Below are 17,631 nucleotides of genomic sequence, written 5' to 3'. Positions count from 1 at the left end.
AGAGAGAGATTGAGCTTTGGTCTGGGCAATAACTCTGTCCTGTGTCTCCTTGGCAACATACAATAGAGGAAGTTTACAAAGAACCGACCTGCCCACTTTCACCTGCCAGTATGCCAGCAAATCAACACTAGCTGTTCCAGATTTATAGGAAGTGGAGAGTCAGACGTGACATGGAGGAAGACGCACTGCCAGCGAGGTGAACTGAGTTACTGTTTTCACTAACTGAAACAAATGAGGGTGAGTCTGATCGTTTACTTCCTAATCAAGGTTTGGACTTGAGTCAAGTTTTTACATGAGAGGCGGTTTAAATGCTTCCATTGTTGCACATACAAAAGATTAGAGTTAGGGGGCCATTATGTGTTTTCTTAGTACGCTCAGAGTCATGTTTACGGTGTCTGAAGTCATTTCCTGAAGCAGATCTGTTAATGTATTGTTTCTTAACCTACATAGAAAAGGACATACACCATGTTTAAGATATTATTTAGACTTAATGTTTAAACTAAATGCTGCTAAGACAAGGGAAAAACAGATTTTACTGTGTTTATTTAAATATTTTTCAGCCTGCGATTTGTTTCCTGGTACAGGACTTCACCGTCATGGCTAACATCTTTGCTTCACTGGCTTGTTCCCTTCTGGCCCTTTCTTTTGTTGTGGCACAAACAAATCTGACTGTCACACCTTCAGTAACAACCCCCAGCTTAAACCTGACACACACAATGGTAACTTCATCCAACTCCACTGTTAGTGTAACTGTTATCTCAAACTTGACCGAGAACACGACTCCATTAACCAGCACGACCTGGGACAATGAAACATTCACCGGTACTACAGCAACTACAACTCAGAGCACAAGCCATCTCCAGACTACTCAGTCAGAAACCGTCATGACTACTTTGACAAACAGTACATCACAGACGACCACAGCACCTGGCACGCCGACATTTACTGCACTGACAACACCATCAACGCAGACCACAGTAGGTTACATAAGTACACCTGATGCCACTGTAATTACAACTGCCAATTCATCTCACACTGTCAACACCACCCCCGAGTCAGTGTACAGAACTACACAAGGTAGGCATCAGGCTTCAGATTTATCAGTGTAATCATTGTGAGTTATTATTTAACTTATGAATGACTTTAATTCATTCTTTTTTCCTGTGTGTTTTTAGGTTTGGGACTTAACATTCCAGAAAAGAATATGACTATCCTCTTCAGTGTTGTGCTTGGAGTGCTTGCTCTGGCTCTGGTTGTCTTTATGTTTCACAGATGCAAACATAGAATCCAGTACTTGCATCAACCTCTTAACAACACTGATGACACGGGTAAGCACTTCCTCTTCATCATACAGTTAATACAAACTATTTTGTCTGTTATCAGCAGTGTAAAAAAAACCCAACTATTTAATTTTTCAGCAGATACGTTTGAGGCAGACGACGACACACTTGTAATTTCTGGTGGACTTTATGATGGCCATCCAATATATGACAACGTGCCACCATCCCCAGCAGGCCAATCTCAATTCCGTCTCCAGTTCCTTCATTAAGGAGAGAGTTCCTACAGTGTGAGATGTCACCTTTGATGCTTGACAGGATGAACTAAAGCAATTTTCCTTACCCAGCCATTAATACAGTTCAGTGACTGAAATTTTACCCCTGTGAAATTTCAATTCTTCATTATGGCAGAAAGTAAACGAACATTACGCTGTGCAGAACATTCAAACAAGGACAACGCTGATCTATTTGAACATTACTTTTATCACTACCACTTATATAAGATATAAAAATGTCATAAATAGATCAAGATAGGAATACATATCAACACAATTTCAAACACCAACAATACAAACTTGTTCAAATTGAATATGATTTCATGTAGACACCAGTTAGGGTAAATTATTCAATACAACTTAATACAATGCAACAATAGACAGATTTTTTTTTCAAAGTACCTGAAAGGGTAGAGGGTGACTGCAGCCACTTAAAATCCATCTCAAAATCCCATACAAACCTACTAAAAGATAGGAATATGAACACCTAAAGCATTCTGCTGTTAACAATAATGTTTAACTGATCCATAACAATTTCTTCCATGCATGTAAAGAAATAAATTGTCCTGTTATTAATATTAATACTGTTTGATCCCTAACAAAGCTATATATGCATGTGAACAAAGCTGGAATATGATGGTTATAATAACAGTGTTTATCTGACCTGTAACAGCACATTTATGCAAAGATTCTGCCATGGGTTGTCTTCTTTTTTTTGTCGCCACCAGTAACAGCGGTCCAACCAGCATCTCGCATCCTTTTCATTGCAGCTAACTTTAAGGAGTTCCCTGGTGATTTTTGAGTGACAGGGTTCTGGATCTGTAAAAATGTTGATCCAACTTTTTAAAATAAAAATCACCAGGACTTTTTTTTCTTCCTTCTTTGTGTATACAATGCATGCAGGTAATTTTCAAACAGCATATTACCTTTTTGTAGATGTTGAGGTTGCTCTGTCGAGTGGACAAATCTGATGCAGGCACACTTGCGAAGATCTACCAAAAAGTGAAAGAAAACGCCAAATCATCTCCTCGCAATTGTGAACAAATGCTCAAATACAACTTACAAAACCAATGATACTGTAAACAAGACCAATAAAACCAATAAAAACACAACTCACAAAGAGATCATTTTGGTCAGAGCTGTCAGACTTGGGGTCGAGCTCGATGGTGCTCATCCCCCAGTGTGCTGCCTTTTCAGCAGACGGTGGTGTACTTACTCTGTAGGACTATGCAGAAATTCAAAGAGTAAATGTCAGCAGAAGTCACTGATATTTTTATTCATTTCAAAAGATGTTAGAATAACACTGAATATTACCTTGATTTTTGATCTGCCAACATTGTTTTCAATACTTCTTGGGGTTTTCAGGTCTTCATTGTGAAAGCCCTGTGATACAAAGTCGATGTCAGTCTGAGATATTATGAATGCTACAATAATAAACAGAATCACTTAGACTTAACTGTTGTTGTACTGGTCTCATTATCATAGCCAGTCAACGTTTACTTTATAAACAGATTAAAGTGTTACCTTGGTCTTTGGCGTTGTTCTACAAGATGTTCTGACGAATTCTTTGTTGGACTCCTTAACCACAGAATAATTAAAATGTTATCACAATTAAATGTATCTCTCAGCAACAGAAAATTATCAGTCATAGCCTTTAGTGACTCATTCACTTTTGACATACAGTCCATATATCGAGACGTGGATGCATAACACACAGTATACACAGCCATTGTATGCACATAAACCCAAATCAAAACAACTCCCATTCTTTTTCTCGACACGCAATTTGGGTGATCTTGGCATCGCCAATGATAAGATGATCCTAATGGGACAAACAAACAGGCAAACTAAAGGTCCAGTGTGTAGAATCTACTGATATGTAGCTGTGAGGTTGCAGAACTGAAACTTCTTTTGTGTGACAAACATGTAGAACTACAGTGGCTGACCCTAAAATGCAAATGCTCCTATCTAGACGAAGGTGCAGTCAGTGGTCTATTAGCTGTCTGTGCTGTGTGTACGTGCCTGGAATAAATAAATAAACAAATAATCCTGTCTTCATACAAAGCCCCTGTTCTGTAAATGGGAAACAAAGCTGCGCAGACCGAGCAACATGCTACACTATCCTATCAGCAACACAGGCCTGCATGCACAAGACAGGACAGGGGAAATGCCATGTATGAATAAAGAAAGAGGAAAGGAGAGGGATGGTTAAACAGTGCTAATGGGTAAGAATACATTTGTTTACATGTTGAAAAATCAACATTTTTTCTCCAGAATCACTGACTCCAGCTTTACGGTTAAGATTTGATTTCTGACTCACCTCAACAATTAGGAATGTGCCTGAAATAAAAGACATTTTCTCGATCTGTCTTAAAACCTTTGGTATATCAAACTCACAGCTTTCTTCATAACTGCAGTGATTCCATCATCTCTGCTGTAGGAAGGTGTTATCCTGGCCTTGGGAAAGTCAAATATGTGTCTCTTTGAAGACCTCTCTTTTGGAGTCTCTGAACATCTCCCTTGTTTATTGTTTGAGGCAGGTGACTAGAATTTTAAAGATTAATAATTCTTGGTTAAGCACATATGATAATAAACCACGTAATTGTCCTAATTACTCATTTCCAGAGTTTTTTTTTACCTGCTTGTTCTTTGCTTCTGACAACTGCACCACTTTCATTTGCATTTCTTTCTTCAGCTCAGTCAGGTCCTTCTGCATGTTTTCCTAATACCAATGTCAAGTGTCTCTCAGAACCTTAAGTACAACCTGTTAGTAAAAAGACAAAAATAAACTGCTACTGAATCCAACTACGACATACCTTTTCTGCCATTTCTGTCTTCAGCTGTTGCTCCAGCTGATCATAATCCATCTTCTGCTTCGTGAGCTGCGAGTCCTGATTTGAAGAAATTAGTTCTGACATTGTAGTCATATAATTTTTTCATCATTTTATTGTTTTGTGTGGTAATAAAAAAAATAACTTTTCAGCATCATACCAGTGATTTCCTTTGGGCAACAGCCTCCATCTCTTTCTTCTTGTGCTCATCAAGCTCTGCCACCTTTTCCTCAACCATGCGGTCATACTGGCTCTAGTGAAAATAACAGAAGTTGACTGAAACTCATGCTGCGACTGTTTCAGACAGCAAAACATACCTTATGATAAACTAACCTTATGTTTTTCCATCAGAGCAACCATATCTGCTATCTTGTGTTGACACTTAAGTTCTGTGTCTTCCTTGTTCTTGAGGGCATCTGCTGCTGTTAATCTGAGCTTCTGTACCTGTAAAACAAGGTGCTTTAGTTTTCATTGTTTTTATCCTGAGTACCTAAAACTCTGGTAGATAACGTAACATTATATATAAGTAACCTCATTCTCAAGCTCTGCTGCAAAGGCTGATTTAGACCCAAGTTCTGTTAGCAATTTCTGTTGGTCATCTTCATTCAGTTTTACAAGGTCCTGGTACTCCTCATTAAGACTTTGTATCTGAGGAAAAAAAATCCACCTTAATCATACAGAATACACTTAATTTAAATTTTCTATTAATATTAAAAACTGTCAGATAGAAAAAGACATTGCCATACCACAGTTTCAAGCTGTTTGGATTTTGCATTCTCCTTTGCTATTTGTTTCTTTAGCATTTTATTCTGTAAATATACAATTAATCTGTTAGCTGATTAATGACAATGCCATTCTATGTACTGTAAATCTACAGGTTGATCGTCATGACAAACCTCTTTGTAGTATTCCTCCTGGGCTTTAAGTTTCATTTCAATTTTTTTCCTGAGATTGCACAGCTGAAAACCAGATTTATTTGTTATTTCCAGAGAATAATTAACAATAAGAGCATTGCAAATCTTCAGTTTTTCATTCACCTTTGTTTCCAAAGATTTGATTTGGTTTTCTTTTTCTGTAATGTTCTTCTGCAGATGTTCACACTATCAACAAAAAATTAAAAATATATAATTCAACACTTTCAGAATAGGAATCCTGATGAAGCCTTGAATTTCTTTTGATAACTGGTATAGGTGACACACTTACATTTTCTTCAATTTGCTTCTGCAGAGTCTCAGTTTCCTGATAATTTCCCTGGCTTTTGGTTTTAATTGAGTTTACCTCCTCTCTATTTAACACAAAACACAAAAATCAAAACCTCAAAATCTACACACTGTCAAATCTCTTTAGGTCTCTAAAGTGTAAACTCACCGTAAGCTTTGGTTTTCTTCTTCCAGTCTTTGAATTTCTCCTGTGAGCTTCACAGACTTCTGCTCACTCTCCTGGTCAGTCAAACAGTTTTTAGAGTGATAGCCAGCAATTAAAAACAAAAACTGACACCTAATGCAAACAGCTAATGTACCCACAAAAATGGTCAAAAACATTTGATTGGATAACTCAGACCTTCAAATTTGCCTCAATGGCTTTGATATTAGACGATCCGCTCTCAAACTGCTGCTGAATGGCCATCTTCTCAGACTGCAGCTCATTGAAGTTGGATAATAGCTCTTTGTACTGTACTCTTTAAAATGACATAAATTAGACATTAGACATGAAGATTATAACAGTTTAATATAACATTCTATAAGCTAATATTATGGAATGTTAAGAATTCACTTGTGCAGCGTGATGTCTTTCCTTAGTTGCTCCATCTGAATGGTGTATTCTTCATTTTTCTGTAGTTCAGTGAACAACTGACCCTTCAGCTCCTGCACTTTGATCTAACAATACATAAAAAAAACACACAAAAAAGTTATGTATTCTGTTATTAGAGTTTAAGGCAAGTTAGATTCAAAACTTTTCAAGGATTAGCAGGAACCCTGGTGTTGTGCTTAATACAACATATCAGTGAATGCTTTAATAATATAAAAACAATTCCCCAAAAAAGATCACCACAGCGGGTAAGAGACGAGTGCAGAAAGAAAATTAAAATCATGTGGATACCTCTGTCACTTCGGACTTATCTTTTAAATCTTCTTGTGCCTTTTCCGCAGCTTCACAAGACTTCTTCAATTGATCAAGTTCCACAATGGCAACCTCTGCTTCATTCTGTATCAACAAAAAAAATTGCCTTGGGCACACGATTCTAGCTATCTGTATTAGACTGTGGAATAAGCATATTTTGTCCTTCAAGATGAGCTATCTATTTGTATCACCTTAAACAGCAGGGCTTCTTCAGTTTTCCTTAGAAACTCGGATGTGAGTTCCTCCACTCTGACCTCAGTGACGCCAATCTTAACCTTCATGGACTCAATGGATTTGGATTTTTTGTCCTAAGAGCAATAATAGCATACTGTGGGTGTTGTTGAGTTCTCTATTGAAGTGTTCGGACCACAATGAATAGTTGAAAATGAGAGAATACACTCTTCTAGAAAATTAAAATACACCCTACCAATTCATCTTCAAGGATTTTGATGTGCCCATCTTTCTTTGCAATCTGCTCTATGCTCTCTCCTGTTGAGTAGAACATTTTCTTCCATTTACATCAAATAAAAATATCTACATACTTCACTTTGTGAAGCTTACCTAAAAGTGTGTTTCTCCTTTCAAGTTCCTTGTTGTTTGCCTTGAGTTTATCCTCAAGTTCCTTGGCTCTTGAAAATGGGTCAAAACAGGAACACAACATGAGCAGTATGAGCAGAAAATTGCATTTGGTCAGGAAAATTGCTATGAATTTTCAGCAGCTAATTATACCTCTGTATCTCTAAGGCCAGAGAATCCTGTAGCTCCTGAATGGCTGTCTGAATCTGCTCCAATTTCTCCGCTTGTTGATTTTTAACTCTGCTAAGCTCCTGCAAGCTTAAGTCTTTGTTTTGAATCATTTCTGCATATTCTTCTTTACTTTGTTCCAGCATTGCAGCAGTAGCTTCATGATTTTTCTGAGGGATTGGAAACATTTTTACTCAAAATAGACAATGAATGACAAAGCACCATTTCACTGAAAATGACAAGAATCTGAACACACTCACCTCCGTTTCTTCACAGCGCTGCTCTGCAGTCTGTAGTTTTCGGAAAAGGGACTCCTGTTCAGTTTTTGAGCTTTTGAGAAGTTCATATTGCTCATCTGTAAAATTTGAAAATACTGATTGTTTTTAGTGTTCCTTCAACTAACAAAGTGTTAAAAACAGTAAAAATCTTAGTTTAGTGTTAGTAAGGCTTCCTTCTTCATAAGCACTTATCCCAAAAATACTGAGACATTTCACACACAAGAAAAAGGAACCATTATAACATTTCTAATATTTTAAATATTAAATTGTTTGTTGATATTGCAGTCAAAGCTGCTGTAAAATAAAAGACAAAAGCTAAAGAATCTAGTCACAGGCTTACACTTATTGCTTATCATATGGCAATTTGATTATCACTGTAACTATTATTATTTTTTAAGTAAACCTGATCTTTCAAGATCAGTGAACATTTACATTCTTTTTATATGACCGCTGGAAATGTTTATCATAATATTGTTGACAAGAAAAAAGATTTTTAACAATAAACTGACAGGTGAACAAAACAATGTTTACAGCTATGAGCACCTTATCTGTAAATATAATCACGACCTTACTTGTTGTCTCTTGGAGTTGTTTGCAGTGCTCTTGGGCTTCATGGAGGTCAAACAGGAGTTTTTGTAGTTCGTTTTCATTTTCCTTCATTTTAGTTTGAAGCTCTGTAACCTGTGAATGTGAATGTCAAATCTCACGCTGTTTGTTTCAAAAGTTCCCAAATAAAGGGATCTGAAAAGAGTTTTTTTTTTTCTTGCCTCATTTTCTTTCATGTTATATTCTTGATGATACTTCTCTTTCAGATCTTCAAATTGCAGCAAGGCCTCTTTGACTAAAAAAAAAAAAAAATTAAAAGAAGGTTTTTTTCTTGCTGGTGGATATGTTTTCTTGCTTATAAATTTATCAATAATTCATCCTTTGTCAAAAATAGTAAGTAAAAATAAAAGTTTTAAACATTAGTTATTGGCATATGAAAATATCAAACTATTTGGAGTTTTTCAGTGAAAGCCCAAAGTATAAGTTTTAAAAAACCCAAACCTTTCTGCATCTCTTGTTGGTCAGCTTTTGCTTGAATGCGAAGGCTTTCAAAAGCTGCAATCAGTTTCTACAGAAAAAGTAACATATATCTGACCATCAAATGTTACGTCTTACTGTTTACTGACTCCGGTCCAACACATTATTATTAGTTAAAAAATACTTTAATATAGATTTAGAGGTGTTTTACCTGAATGCTTTGACTATTTTCCACAAAGAGGTGATGAGTTTCTTCTCTTTCTGCTTCAACTAGAAAATGAAAAGATTAGATATAAATTGTGCAGCAATGCATCATTATTGTCAACTCCTCACTAATATGGCTGGTTAAGACGCACATCTGGGAATTTTTTTTTTTTTTTTAAATTAAAGCACGTCTTACTTACATAAATGCATTTTCTCAGCTGACTGCTGGAAAGTATCTTTGAGTATATTACACAAGTTCCTTGTGGCGTTGCCTCTGCAATGTAAATTTGGAATTTACTAATGACAAAACATTTCATACAAACAAAACATTTAGATTTAAAAATGTGATTGTCATGTTTGCCTTGCTTTTTCAGGCATTTACAAAACAAACAAACAAAAAACATACTTGTTCTTCAAATCCTCATTTTCACTGATCTGTTCCTCCAGTTTAATGCTGAGACTTTCATTGCCAAACTGTCAGGACAGAATACACATAATAACATACTACTACCAATTATCAACGGGCAGAGTGTGCTGTTTCTCCATTAAAAACAAAACTTTGATTTAAAAGAAAAAAAAGAATATGCAGTTAGAGAGAGAAAGACAGATTATAAAACACTGAGGCACACACCTGCAATTCTTGAATGGCTTTGCGCTGAGTTTCAATTGTTCTTTTGTTTTCTTGGAGTTTTCTTTCCTTTTGAACTGTATCAGAGTCAACTTTGACCTTCCAGCACTTAATTTTCTCAACTTCATCAAACAGCTTGGAATAAAGCTGTCCAGGATTGCCATTATTCTGGGGAATATTTACAATGATGGGAAGTAAACTGACATACTTTTGAATAAACAACAATAAAGGCCAAGTCTATCCTATTCACACTTCACATTTTAGTGCAATGAAAATATTACCTCGTCTTTTTCCATTGGTGGCACGGCTTTCATCTTGGGGAAATCTTCAGAGGAGAGACAATAATTTATAACAAGGTTTATGATACTTGCCAGCTTTTTGTGCTGAAATTATGCGGCCAGCCAGGGTTGTTTTGTAGAACATACCTTGTCTGGTTGGTTTAGTTAGTGGAACTGCACTTGCACTGGGGAGAGACATGCTCTGCTCTTTTTCAAAATATTTACTGTAACCCTATGGTGAAAAAAATATACTTAGTTATTCCACATACTAAGGATTACTACCTCTTACATGGCTGCATCCATTCTTTATGCTTTTAGCCTACTACAAGGAAAAAAATTATTGTAGGGTTTTGGTTTTGATGTCATTAGTCATAAACCTTGAGCTATTTGGATACAATTTTTATGTAGGTAACTTATATCTGTGTTCTACTTGTTGACAATTATCTGTTGTTTTTCCATGCAATATTAGAGTCACAATATTGATTGAAACACTGGAAGACAAATGTTACATCTGCCCCACATGCAGTGGGGATTGCAACAGTATATTGGGGCAAAATTAACAGCACACTTAAAACCTTCATATAAGTACCAAGGACACAAATAAACATCTATGAATATAGATATAGTTCAAACAATTAAATATCCATTGAACAACTGATTACAGTTTAATCAAAACTGTATAAATAATCGTATCCAGTATGAGACATCAGTCAGTCTGTTTGCAGGCAGAGAGGGATCACCACGGTGATGTTTGTAAAATGTATGTCAAGAGGGATGCTTCATCTTTTTCTTTAAACAAATCTACCTACAGGTACAAGTAAGGCAATCATACATTACCACAGAGCACATAATAATGGTTCTGTCTCATTTCTAAGTGGTGCAGTTTGAGATGTTACATTTGCCCCTTGTATAAAATACGTAAAATTAAATGGCGCAAACCAGCTTTTGAATATGTGTTTCAAGCTAGGCAAATACTACAAAACAAAAATAATAGTTGAAAAATAAGCTGATTTTCACCAATTTTAAGACAGTAAGTTAAGAAAACGTACAATTAATTTACATAAAAGATTTTGAAAGCATTAAAAATTGGATCTTGGCATGTTTGAACCAGGGTCCAGATTGACAGGCTAAAGATTTACTAGCTGGACTATATGATGAAATATATAGTAAGTAGAGTATACATAGACATTTAAATTTAACGCAACATTCATTATGAGAAAAAAAAAAGCATTTTAACGTCTTTGCTTAGTAACACACCATTTTAATGGTGTTGGGGGCAATTTTAACGAAGTGTTATAGTTGCCCCAATGGTACCACCCATCACACAAGCTACCCTACAGGCTAATAACAATGAAGTCAATATTTTACAAATATATCAAATGTTAAACAACAAAACCGTCATCAAAACTATACAGATTTAAATTCAAAGACATTTGGAGGTTAAGGTAGTATGAGGAAAATACTGCCAATGGAAAAAAAAAATACTTTTGTACCTCAAAAATGAGTCTTGGCAGAAAAACTTTGTATAGTATAAAGTATAAAAGAAAATCAGTTTGTCCTTTGACAAGCAGAGAAGAAGGATCATCACAGACTACATGCATAATGAGTGTAATGGTTCTTTCTCATTTCCACTTGTTGCAATTTGAGATGTTACAATTCCCCTATGTTTAAGACTTTCATTTCTGGTAAAATGGGAAAAAGGCTTATTACTGTGCTCAAGGATTTTTGTGTTAGTGCTGGTGGAAACATTTCATGGTGGTTAATTACATTACCTGCTGCAAGTCTCCTCCGTTCTCAACGATTTCTTGAGGTCGAACAGCAGATATCTGTCCCTTACTCACTCTGGGGGGCACCAACAGTTTGAAGCTAAACCCCCGGTCTCTCTCCATCCTGAAAAGACCGAATAACGTTACATACAGCTTCTACTGTCCAACGTAAAGTGGCTACATTTTACTGAGATTCAACAGTGAAAGGTAACACTTGTGGGCGAGCCATTTCCTCAGATTAATATGTGACAGTCAGACAAACTAAACGTTATTACATTTCACCCAGTCAACGTTAACTCACCCACTATTAACCGTTACCTTGGTGAAGTTAGCTAACGTTAACCTACTTAACGTTAGCTCACTACAAGTGATTCAGTTCAGCTTAGTTAAAGTTAACCGGCGTCACTTACGTTAGCATACTTAGCTTGTTAGTTAGCTAATCTAACTTCGGTAATTCCTACAAAACATCGCCAGGAAAAGCCATTTAACGTTGTCGCCGTGTCATTTTAGCGAGCAACAGCTAGGTAGATACTTACCTATCGTCGGTAACGTTAAATATCTGGTATCCCTATGACCTGGTAAAAACGATAGTGGCCGTCGACCGTTTTGTTAAGACGTAAACGTGCGCGTGCAAGGGCTCTCCTGCAACGTTAACTTGACCAACGGTTCATTTCAAACCTTTGTAACGGCTATTCTTGAGATTATATCCATTATCGGACAGCAGTATAAAGTATATTAAGTCCACTCTGAAACTACCACAGGAGATGCTTATTCTTGCTCTGTGTGTTAAAACAACAATGCATGTTGTTTTTAAATTCATTTATAGTCTACATGCTATTCATAGGAACGAAACACTACTGATGATATAAGGAGTAATTACATTACAAAATAAATTTAACATCAATTGTAATCAGTGACAGATACTGAAAAAACAATTAAATTACAGTTACAAATCAAAATGTTGGTGATTGCAAAGGTGTTACATCCAGATATTTTCAATAAAAAGTTTATATAGAATATTACATTCATTGTCGCTTTCAGTCTTTTGTATCTTTATTTTTTTTGCAAAAGCTTTTCCTTTTTCTTCAGCTTATTGGCCAATTTAAAACACCTTAGAAAAGTAACACAAATCTAAATGTAATGTAATCTAAATAATGTAATAAGTTACATAACTTTGAAGACATAGGCCTTATTAAAAGAGTTCCATTACTTAACTGGGCAAGTAGTAATCTTTAAAGAGTTACCTATCCAGAAGTAACCTTCATTTATCACTATAGATCATTAACGGTTACTTTCGGTCTGATAACTTGTGTGATATTATTTGAGTGTGTAAATGTTGTTTCTGTATAACAATAGACATGTATCAGTGATCTGATAATTTTTCAAGACCAAGATACCTAACTGATGGATGCATGACAAAAGGCTCAGATGTTGCTGCATAGTCTTTTTGTCTGACAACAAGTTACTGTCTATCCATGTACCCATGCATGGACATTGAACTGGGAAGCTGGTCACTTTTTTAAAAGGTGTGGGCTTACACGTTAGATAAAGAAATATAGAAGATACTGGCCCCACCAGCCCAAACCAAATATTCAACTGGTGAGGCTTGCAGGTTCATTATTTCAGAGTATTTTGCATTAGTCAGGCCATGCAACGGAAAATTATTCACTAAAACCTTGAGTAAAATCTAAAAAAGAAGAGGAGTATCCAGTCATTAGCTGATCTCATCAAACACTATTGGACCTCCTTGGTTCTTTCTACTGTTAGCGACGGCTTGAACAAGACATGCATTATACAAGGCAAAATTAAATTAAAATGTACAATCCTGTCTATGACCCTGACTATCAGTACAGATCTAATCTTTTAATTTTCCAGATAGACAAAACATGACTGAGCAAGCTATTTTGTACAGAGTAATGCTTCAGGTTTAATTTTGTTCTGCAGCAGGTGTAATATTTTTGCACAGAGGAACAATGTTTATATCTTTTCACAGCCCTCCAGTCATGACCAAAGCAAGATACTACCACTGCCCTTCTCTAAAACATCAGTCAGTACAGTAACAACCAAAATTTGGTATATGTTGTTCTTGAAAGTGGAATATAGGAGGGTCTTCCTTCCATTTTATAGAATTACTAGAACTTAGTTCTTAATAGGCAAGAGATACACTAATGCAATTGCATGCATTATTCTGAATTCATTTATGAAGCAAGAGAAAAAAGTCTTGATAAGTGCTAAAAGCTGCATCCTCATTCTCAAGTAGACTTTTGAGTGGTTGAATGTCACTCTGTTTAACAAGCAGTACAATATTGTAGTGATTTGTATCTTCTAAACTAACTACAAAACACAATCAGTTTTGCATTAATGTTAAGATTACAATCTTCAAGCAGCATAAAACAATGTTTTAGGTTATTAATGCCTAGAGAATGTTCTATCAAGTCTCAACCATTTTTTTCTACCATTGTTGTTACAAAACCACAAGAGCATAATTTGATAAAATGAGTTAATGCCATGGAGGCATTTGTCTTATGATATAAGTGTCACAAATGACTTTACAGTTAATCTAATAATGCATTTCCTCCATCTGGTCGGCTTAATAAGGTTAATGACATAAAATTGGTGTAGTTTCTAAGACAAATGGAGTTACTGCATCTCTAAATTACTAACATTTTTTTCTGAGCTAAGATTTATGAGAAACATAAAATGCATAAGACATATTTTTGTCAAATGACAGTTTATTGGTTTTTATAATGTGTTCAATATACAGGTACTTTAAGTTAGTGGCACATTTTCTTATCATGTGAATAGCTATGCAATGAGGTTTAGTAACATCAGCATTATCGATAATTTCCATCATCTATCATAAAAATGAGGCAAGCAAAACATGTTTTAAAGAGAAAAAGAGGATTAGTATGAATATATCTGTAGAATATACAAAGTCATAATTGCATCAAGGATGTTTTCAAACCTTCCAAAACTTTACAGAGCCAGCAGGTCCTTGGGAAAAGCAAAAGTCTTTATAAATGTGTTTGAGAGCATCGTGAGAAAAACTACAATTATGCACTTTCACAGAGAATATTTGCTATTGCTTCTAAAAAAAACATAGAGCACCGCACTTGAATGTTCCCCACTGAAAAATAACTTTAATTATTTGATGGTACATTTTAAAAGGGTTAAAATACTGGAAATAGCATGCTGTAAAAAAATTAAGTGGCACCATCTGAAATGTAAAAATACCATAATATCCTAACAATCTAAGGCACATTAAAGTCAGAGCAAACTTGAATAGTCTACCAAGCACATATAACAGTCCCTATAAGAATATAAGAGGTATTTAATGTGGATTGGTCACTTGAGTCTAAAGGGCTTTAATAGGTGTGTGAATATATTAAATTGGTGAGGCCTCTGTGGTGGTCTTCAAAGACATTCTGAAACAGAAGAGGACACGAAATAATGTTTATCTGCTGTTCTGTTTCATGAAGCCATCTGTTTTTCATATATGTACACCCCTTGCAGACCAAATTAAATTGAACAAAAATGTAATCTAACATGGCACAGAATATTAGACAGTGTCTTCTGTGTTGCTGGCCTCTTTGGCAGCATTTTCCCTGTTGGACTTAAGTTCTCTACCTCCCATCCTGGCCCTCCTCTCCTCCTCTTTTTTCTCCTTGTCCAGCAGTCGATAGTTGAGTCCCATCCCTGCAAACAGGATGACACTGGAGACGATGAGGAGGATCCCGCAGCCCTGGTACGTGTACTTGTAATCATGATAGATGTCTTTGAACCTCCCTATGAATAAAAAAAAAAAGACATTGCAGAGTTTTTTTTTCAACATTAAAGAATTTTTTAACAACAGGAAAGATGGACTTTTCATTGAGCAAAGCTCTTTTTACTGTAGAAAGTTGCAAATACTTTTGAAATTGGTGCTACATGATAGAGAAAAACTGGGAAGAAGGACTGGCATTTGAAAATGCTCAACAGATACTAAACCTACAATTACCAGAATCCACTGAGCTATACCAGACCAATAAACGCTCCTGCAGCTCTGTGACACAATGAGAGCTTAAGCCATAGAAAATCTGGCAAATTATGCGATTTGAGATGAGCAGGGAGGTCTGGGCACAGGTAAGATGGAGGGAAGTTTACCACAGCTTATTTACATACTACCCACACTTATGATAAAAAGCTGGTTAAAAATCAGCAGTTTCCCATGTAAATTCATATGGTGGGTTATGTACTCACCGAGCAAAGGGGGTCCTAACAATACAGGACCACACTCCACGATAGTGACAAGCCCAACAGCACTGGAGAAGCGCTGGGCTCCCACCAGGTCCATCAAGGTCTCGAACAGCACTGAGCTCAGCCAGCCGAAAGCAAACCCAAAGAAGATGGAGTAAATCACAAAGCCTTTGTAGTCTACCGATACTGGTGCTAAAACATGGCAAACGCCGTTGTACAGCACAGATGCAGCAAAGAAGTACTGTATTCTGGGCCGCACCCACTTGGTGTTAGCCACAATACCCATTGAGGGCCGGGCAACCATGTCCACAAAAGCCAGCACAGACAGGAGGAAGGCAGCCTTCTCTTTGGGAATGTCTTTGCTCTTTGCATAGTTACTGAGGAACACCAGTGGCGCAAAGAGACCGAAAAACATGATAATATTGCCAGTAATATAAAGCATAAAGCCACGGTGCTTGAACAGAGAGAGATCGATGAAGCTGTTAATCCTCTGCGATATAGTCATCCTCTCTGTGGTCTTCTCTGCAGGTTTGGGTTTCGGTCCTATGGGTCGCATGAGGGAACCAGCGACACAGCAATTGAAAAGCAGGCCACCCAGGATCAAGAAACTTCCTCTCCAACCAAACTTTTCAAAAAGCCAGGTGTTTATAGGAGCCATGGTGGAGAGAACGACAGGGCTGCCAGCCATGGCAATTCCATTAGCAATAGGCCGCCTTTTGTAGAAGTACTTTCCAATCATGGTGAGGGCAGGGTTGAGGTTGAAGGCCAATCCCAAACCTGCAAAATCAATTAAAATATATATAAATATATGAGTTAATAAAAGGTATAATCAAACAGTGTTTGCAGATTCAAAGTATTTTTTGGTGTTTTTATTTTTTAGAACACTAGATGGCAACAGCGCAGTAAAAAAAAAAAAGAAAAAAGATGACTCATGACCAAACTTAAAAATATAGAAAGTTAAAATTAGGTACCTCCCACCACACCAATACAAAAGTATAGTGCTTCAACAGAATTGCAAAAAGAGGCAGCTATGAGACCCAATCCAGACAGGCATCCTCCCGCCATCATAACAGGACGACTCCCATATTTATTAACCAGGATGCTGCTGATGGGACCTGAGGGGCAAAAAAAAAAAAGCAAGATCACATATTAGAAGCAGAAAGATGGGGATTTCTTTCCAAACTTCAATGCAAGGGTGTGTATTTAGCCACCAGAGGGCTCCAGTTCCACAGCAGTGGCTCAGCAAATTCAAACAACTTCTGCAATCATTTTTGTCAGTGCTGCACTGCAGTAGATGTGTTCTCATGCCATTAATAATGCGATGTGTCAGAAAAACCATGAAAACTGTAATGAAATGAGCATTTATCAATTTATCAGGTTCAAGGATTCCTAAAAAATTGACAGGGGAGTAATTTGTTGGTGGATACTTTTTAAATGGGCTCTAAATACATTTAAAATGATTATTGGAACTACAGTTCAGACCTGTGTGTGTGTGTGTGTGTGTGTGTGTGTGTGTGTGTGTGTGTGTATGGGGTTAAAATAACAACTGCTATCTTTGTAAGTACAATTTGCACCTGCATTTGCAATTTTGACACCTGGTAATCTGGTTCCAAAGAAAGAGTGACAGAATGAGGTAACACTAAATTAACTTAATTAATATACATGTGCTTTGGGTTTAACACCAATTCAAGAAAAATCAGTATGACTTGTAAACAAATGACTAAAATACACGGAGGGTTCAGGTCGCAAAACACCATCTCAATCTACAGCTTATATCAACCAGCCAAAATGAGTACGAGGACCCACATGGAAGACACTCCAGCCTTCCTGCCAAATCCCTGCACTACCCAATGAACCTAAATAGAAACTGACAGTTTTTGTTTAGAGGTTGTCCAGACTCATTTGCCAGCACGCTGCAAGACAAAGGGTTTTTAAATTGTAATGCAGGCAGTCTCCGCACTAACAATGAG

General features: G+C 36.6%; 3 protein-coding genes across 10 annotated transcripts in view; 1 reads left to right on the top strand and 2 right to left on the bottom strand.

Annotated features, from left to right (window-relative positions):
• Positions 1-78: 78 nt before the first annotated feature.
• LOC121959266 (uncharacterized) lies at positions 79-3,008 on the top strand. Of its 3 annotated transcripts, none has more exons than XM_042508524.2 (4): positions 79-237; positions 585-1,077; positions 1,176-1,328; positions 1,419-3,008. In XM_042508524.2, the coding sequence occupies exons 1-4, from the start codon at positions 232-234 to the stop codon at positions 1,547-1,549; spliced, it is 783 nt and encodes a 260-aa protein (XP_042364458.1). In that variant the 5' UTR covers positions 79-231; the 3' UTR covers positions 1,550-3,008. The 3 variants fall into 3 exon arrangements, with proteins under 3 accessions (XP_042364458.1, XP_042364450.1, XP_042364441.1); XM_042508516.2 differs by having other exon boundaries at positions 97-237; positions 561-1,077; positions 1,422-3,008; XM_042508507.2 differs by having other exon boundaries at positions 97-237; positions 561-1,077.
• On the bottom strand, positions 2,231-12,192 carry sycp1 (synaptonemal complex protein 1). 2 transcript variants are annotated; one of them, XM_088090952.1, is made up of 35 exons: positions 11,962-12,192; positions 11,432-11,549; positions 9,807-9,891; positions 9,663-9,706; positions 9,385-9,549; positions 9,160-9,227; positions 8,954-9,027; positions 8,761-8,819; positions 8,574-8,640; positions 8,294-8,367; positions 8,099-8,207; positions 7,509-7,603; positions 7,234-7,418; positions 7,066-7,133; positions 6,932-6,993; positions 6,696-6,812; positions 6,484-6,588; positions 6,157-6,260; positions 5,944-6,061; positions 5,752-5,822; positions 5,587-5,668; positions 5,421-5,483; positions 5,280-5,342; positions 5,130-5,192; positions 4,915-5,031; positions 4,717-4,827; positions 4,544-4,636; positions 4,369-4,443; positions 4,191-4,274; positions 3,950-4,096; positions 3,077-3,130; positions 2,867-2,935; positions 2,670-2,777; positions 2,479-2,544; positions 2,231-2,371 (listed from the first exon to the last, which is right to left on the bottom strand). In XM_088090952.1, exons 2-35 carry the CDS (start codon positions 11,546-11,548, stop codon positions 2,231-2,233), a joined length of 3,123 nt encoding a protein of 1,040 aa, XP_087947078.1. In that variant the 5' UTR covers position 11,549; positions 11,962-12,192. The 2 variants fall into 2 exon arrangements, with proteins under 2 accessions (XP_087947078.1, XP_087947082.1); XM_088090956.1 differs by lacking the exons at positions 3,950-4,096; positions 4,191-4,274 and having other exon boundaries at positions 11,962-12,191.
• A 1,945-nt stretch (positions 12,193-14,137) lies between these two features.
• Positions 14,138-17,631, bottom strand: part of slc16a1a (solute carrier family 16 member 1a) — a 134,883-nt gene continuing 131,389 nt past the window's right edge. For 4 of the 5 annotated variants that reach the window (XM_088090935.1, XM_088090940.1, XM_088090943.1 and 1 more), the window contains 3 exons: positions 16,633-16,776; positions 15,665-16,438; positions 14,138-15,211 (listed from right to left, as the gene is read on the bottom strand). In XM_088090935.1, coding sequence (XP_087947061.1) covers positions 14,985-15,211; positions 15,665-16,438; positions 16,633-16,776 — 1,145 coding nt within the window. In that variant the 3' untranslated portion in view covers positions 14,138-14,984. The remainder of the gene's footprint in view (positions 15,212-15,664; positions 16,439-16,632; positions 16,777-17,631) is intronic. The other variant, XM_042496977.2, reaches the window with a different exon arrangement.

The sequence above is a fragment of the Plectropomus leopardus genome, chromosome 2 (assembly GCF_026936395.1).
Source record: "Plectropomus leopardus strain MGB_pleo_1.0 chromosome 2, ASM2693639v1, whole genome shotgun sequence".
In the NCBI taxonomy this organism is placed as follows: Eukaryota; Metazoa; Chordata; class Actinopteri; order Perciformes; family Serranidae; genus Plectropomus; species Plectropomus leopardus.
The sequence above is the reverse complement of the archived record's forward strand: the minus strand, read 5'-3'. Positions and strand labels throughout refer to the sequence as shown.

What these genes read in the sequence shown, in the direction of transcription:
- LOC121959266 (XM_042508507.2), top strand. An exon ending in AGTGTACAGAACTACACAAG is followed by an intron (nt 1,078 to 1,175) that starts GTAGGCATCAGG and finishes GTGTGTTTTTAG; the next exon opens with GTTTGGGACTTAACATTCCA. An exon ending in TAACAACACTGATGACACGG is followed by an intron (nt 1,329 to 1,418) that starts GTAAGCACTTCC and finishes TTAATTTTTCAG; the next exon opens with CAGATACGTTTGAGGCAGAC.
- sycp1 (XM_088090952.1), bottom strand. Translation starts at nt 11,548, where the DNA reads ATGGAGAGAGACCGGGGGTTTAGCTTCAAACTGTTGGTGCCCCCCAGA. An exon ending in AAAGACATCACGCTGCACAA is followed by an intron (nt 6,062 to 6,156) that starts GTGAATTCTTAA and finishes GTCATTTTAAAG; the next exon opens with AGTACAGTACAAAGAGCTAT. An exon ending in CTGACCAAAATGATCTCTTT is followed by an intron (nt 2,545 to 2,669) that starts GTGAGTTGTGTT and finishes ACTTTTTGGTAG; the next exon opens with ATCTTCGCAAGTGTGCCTGC.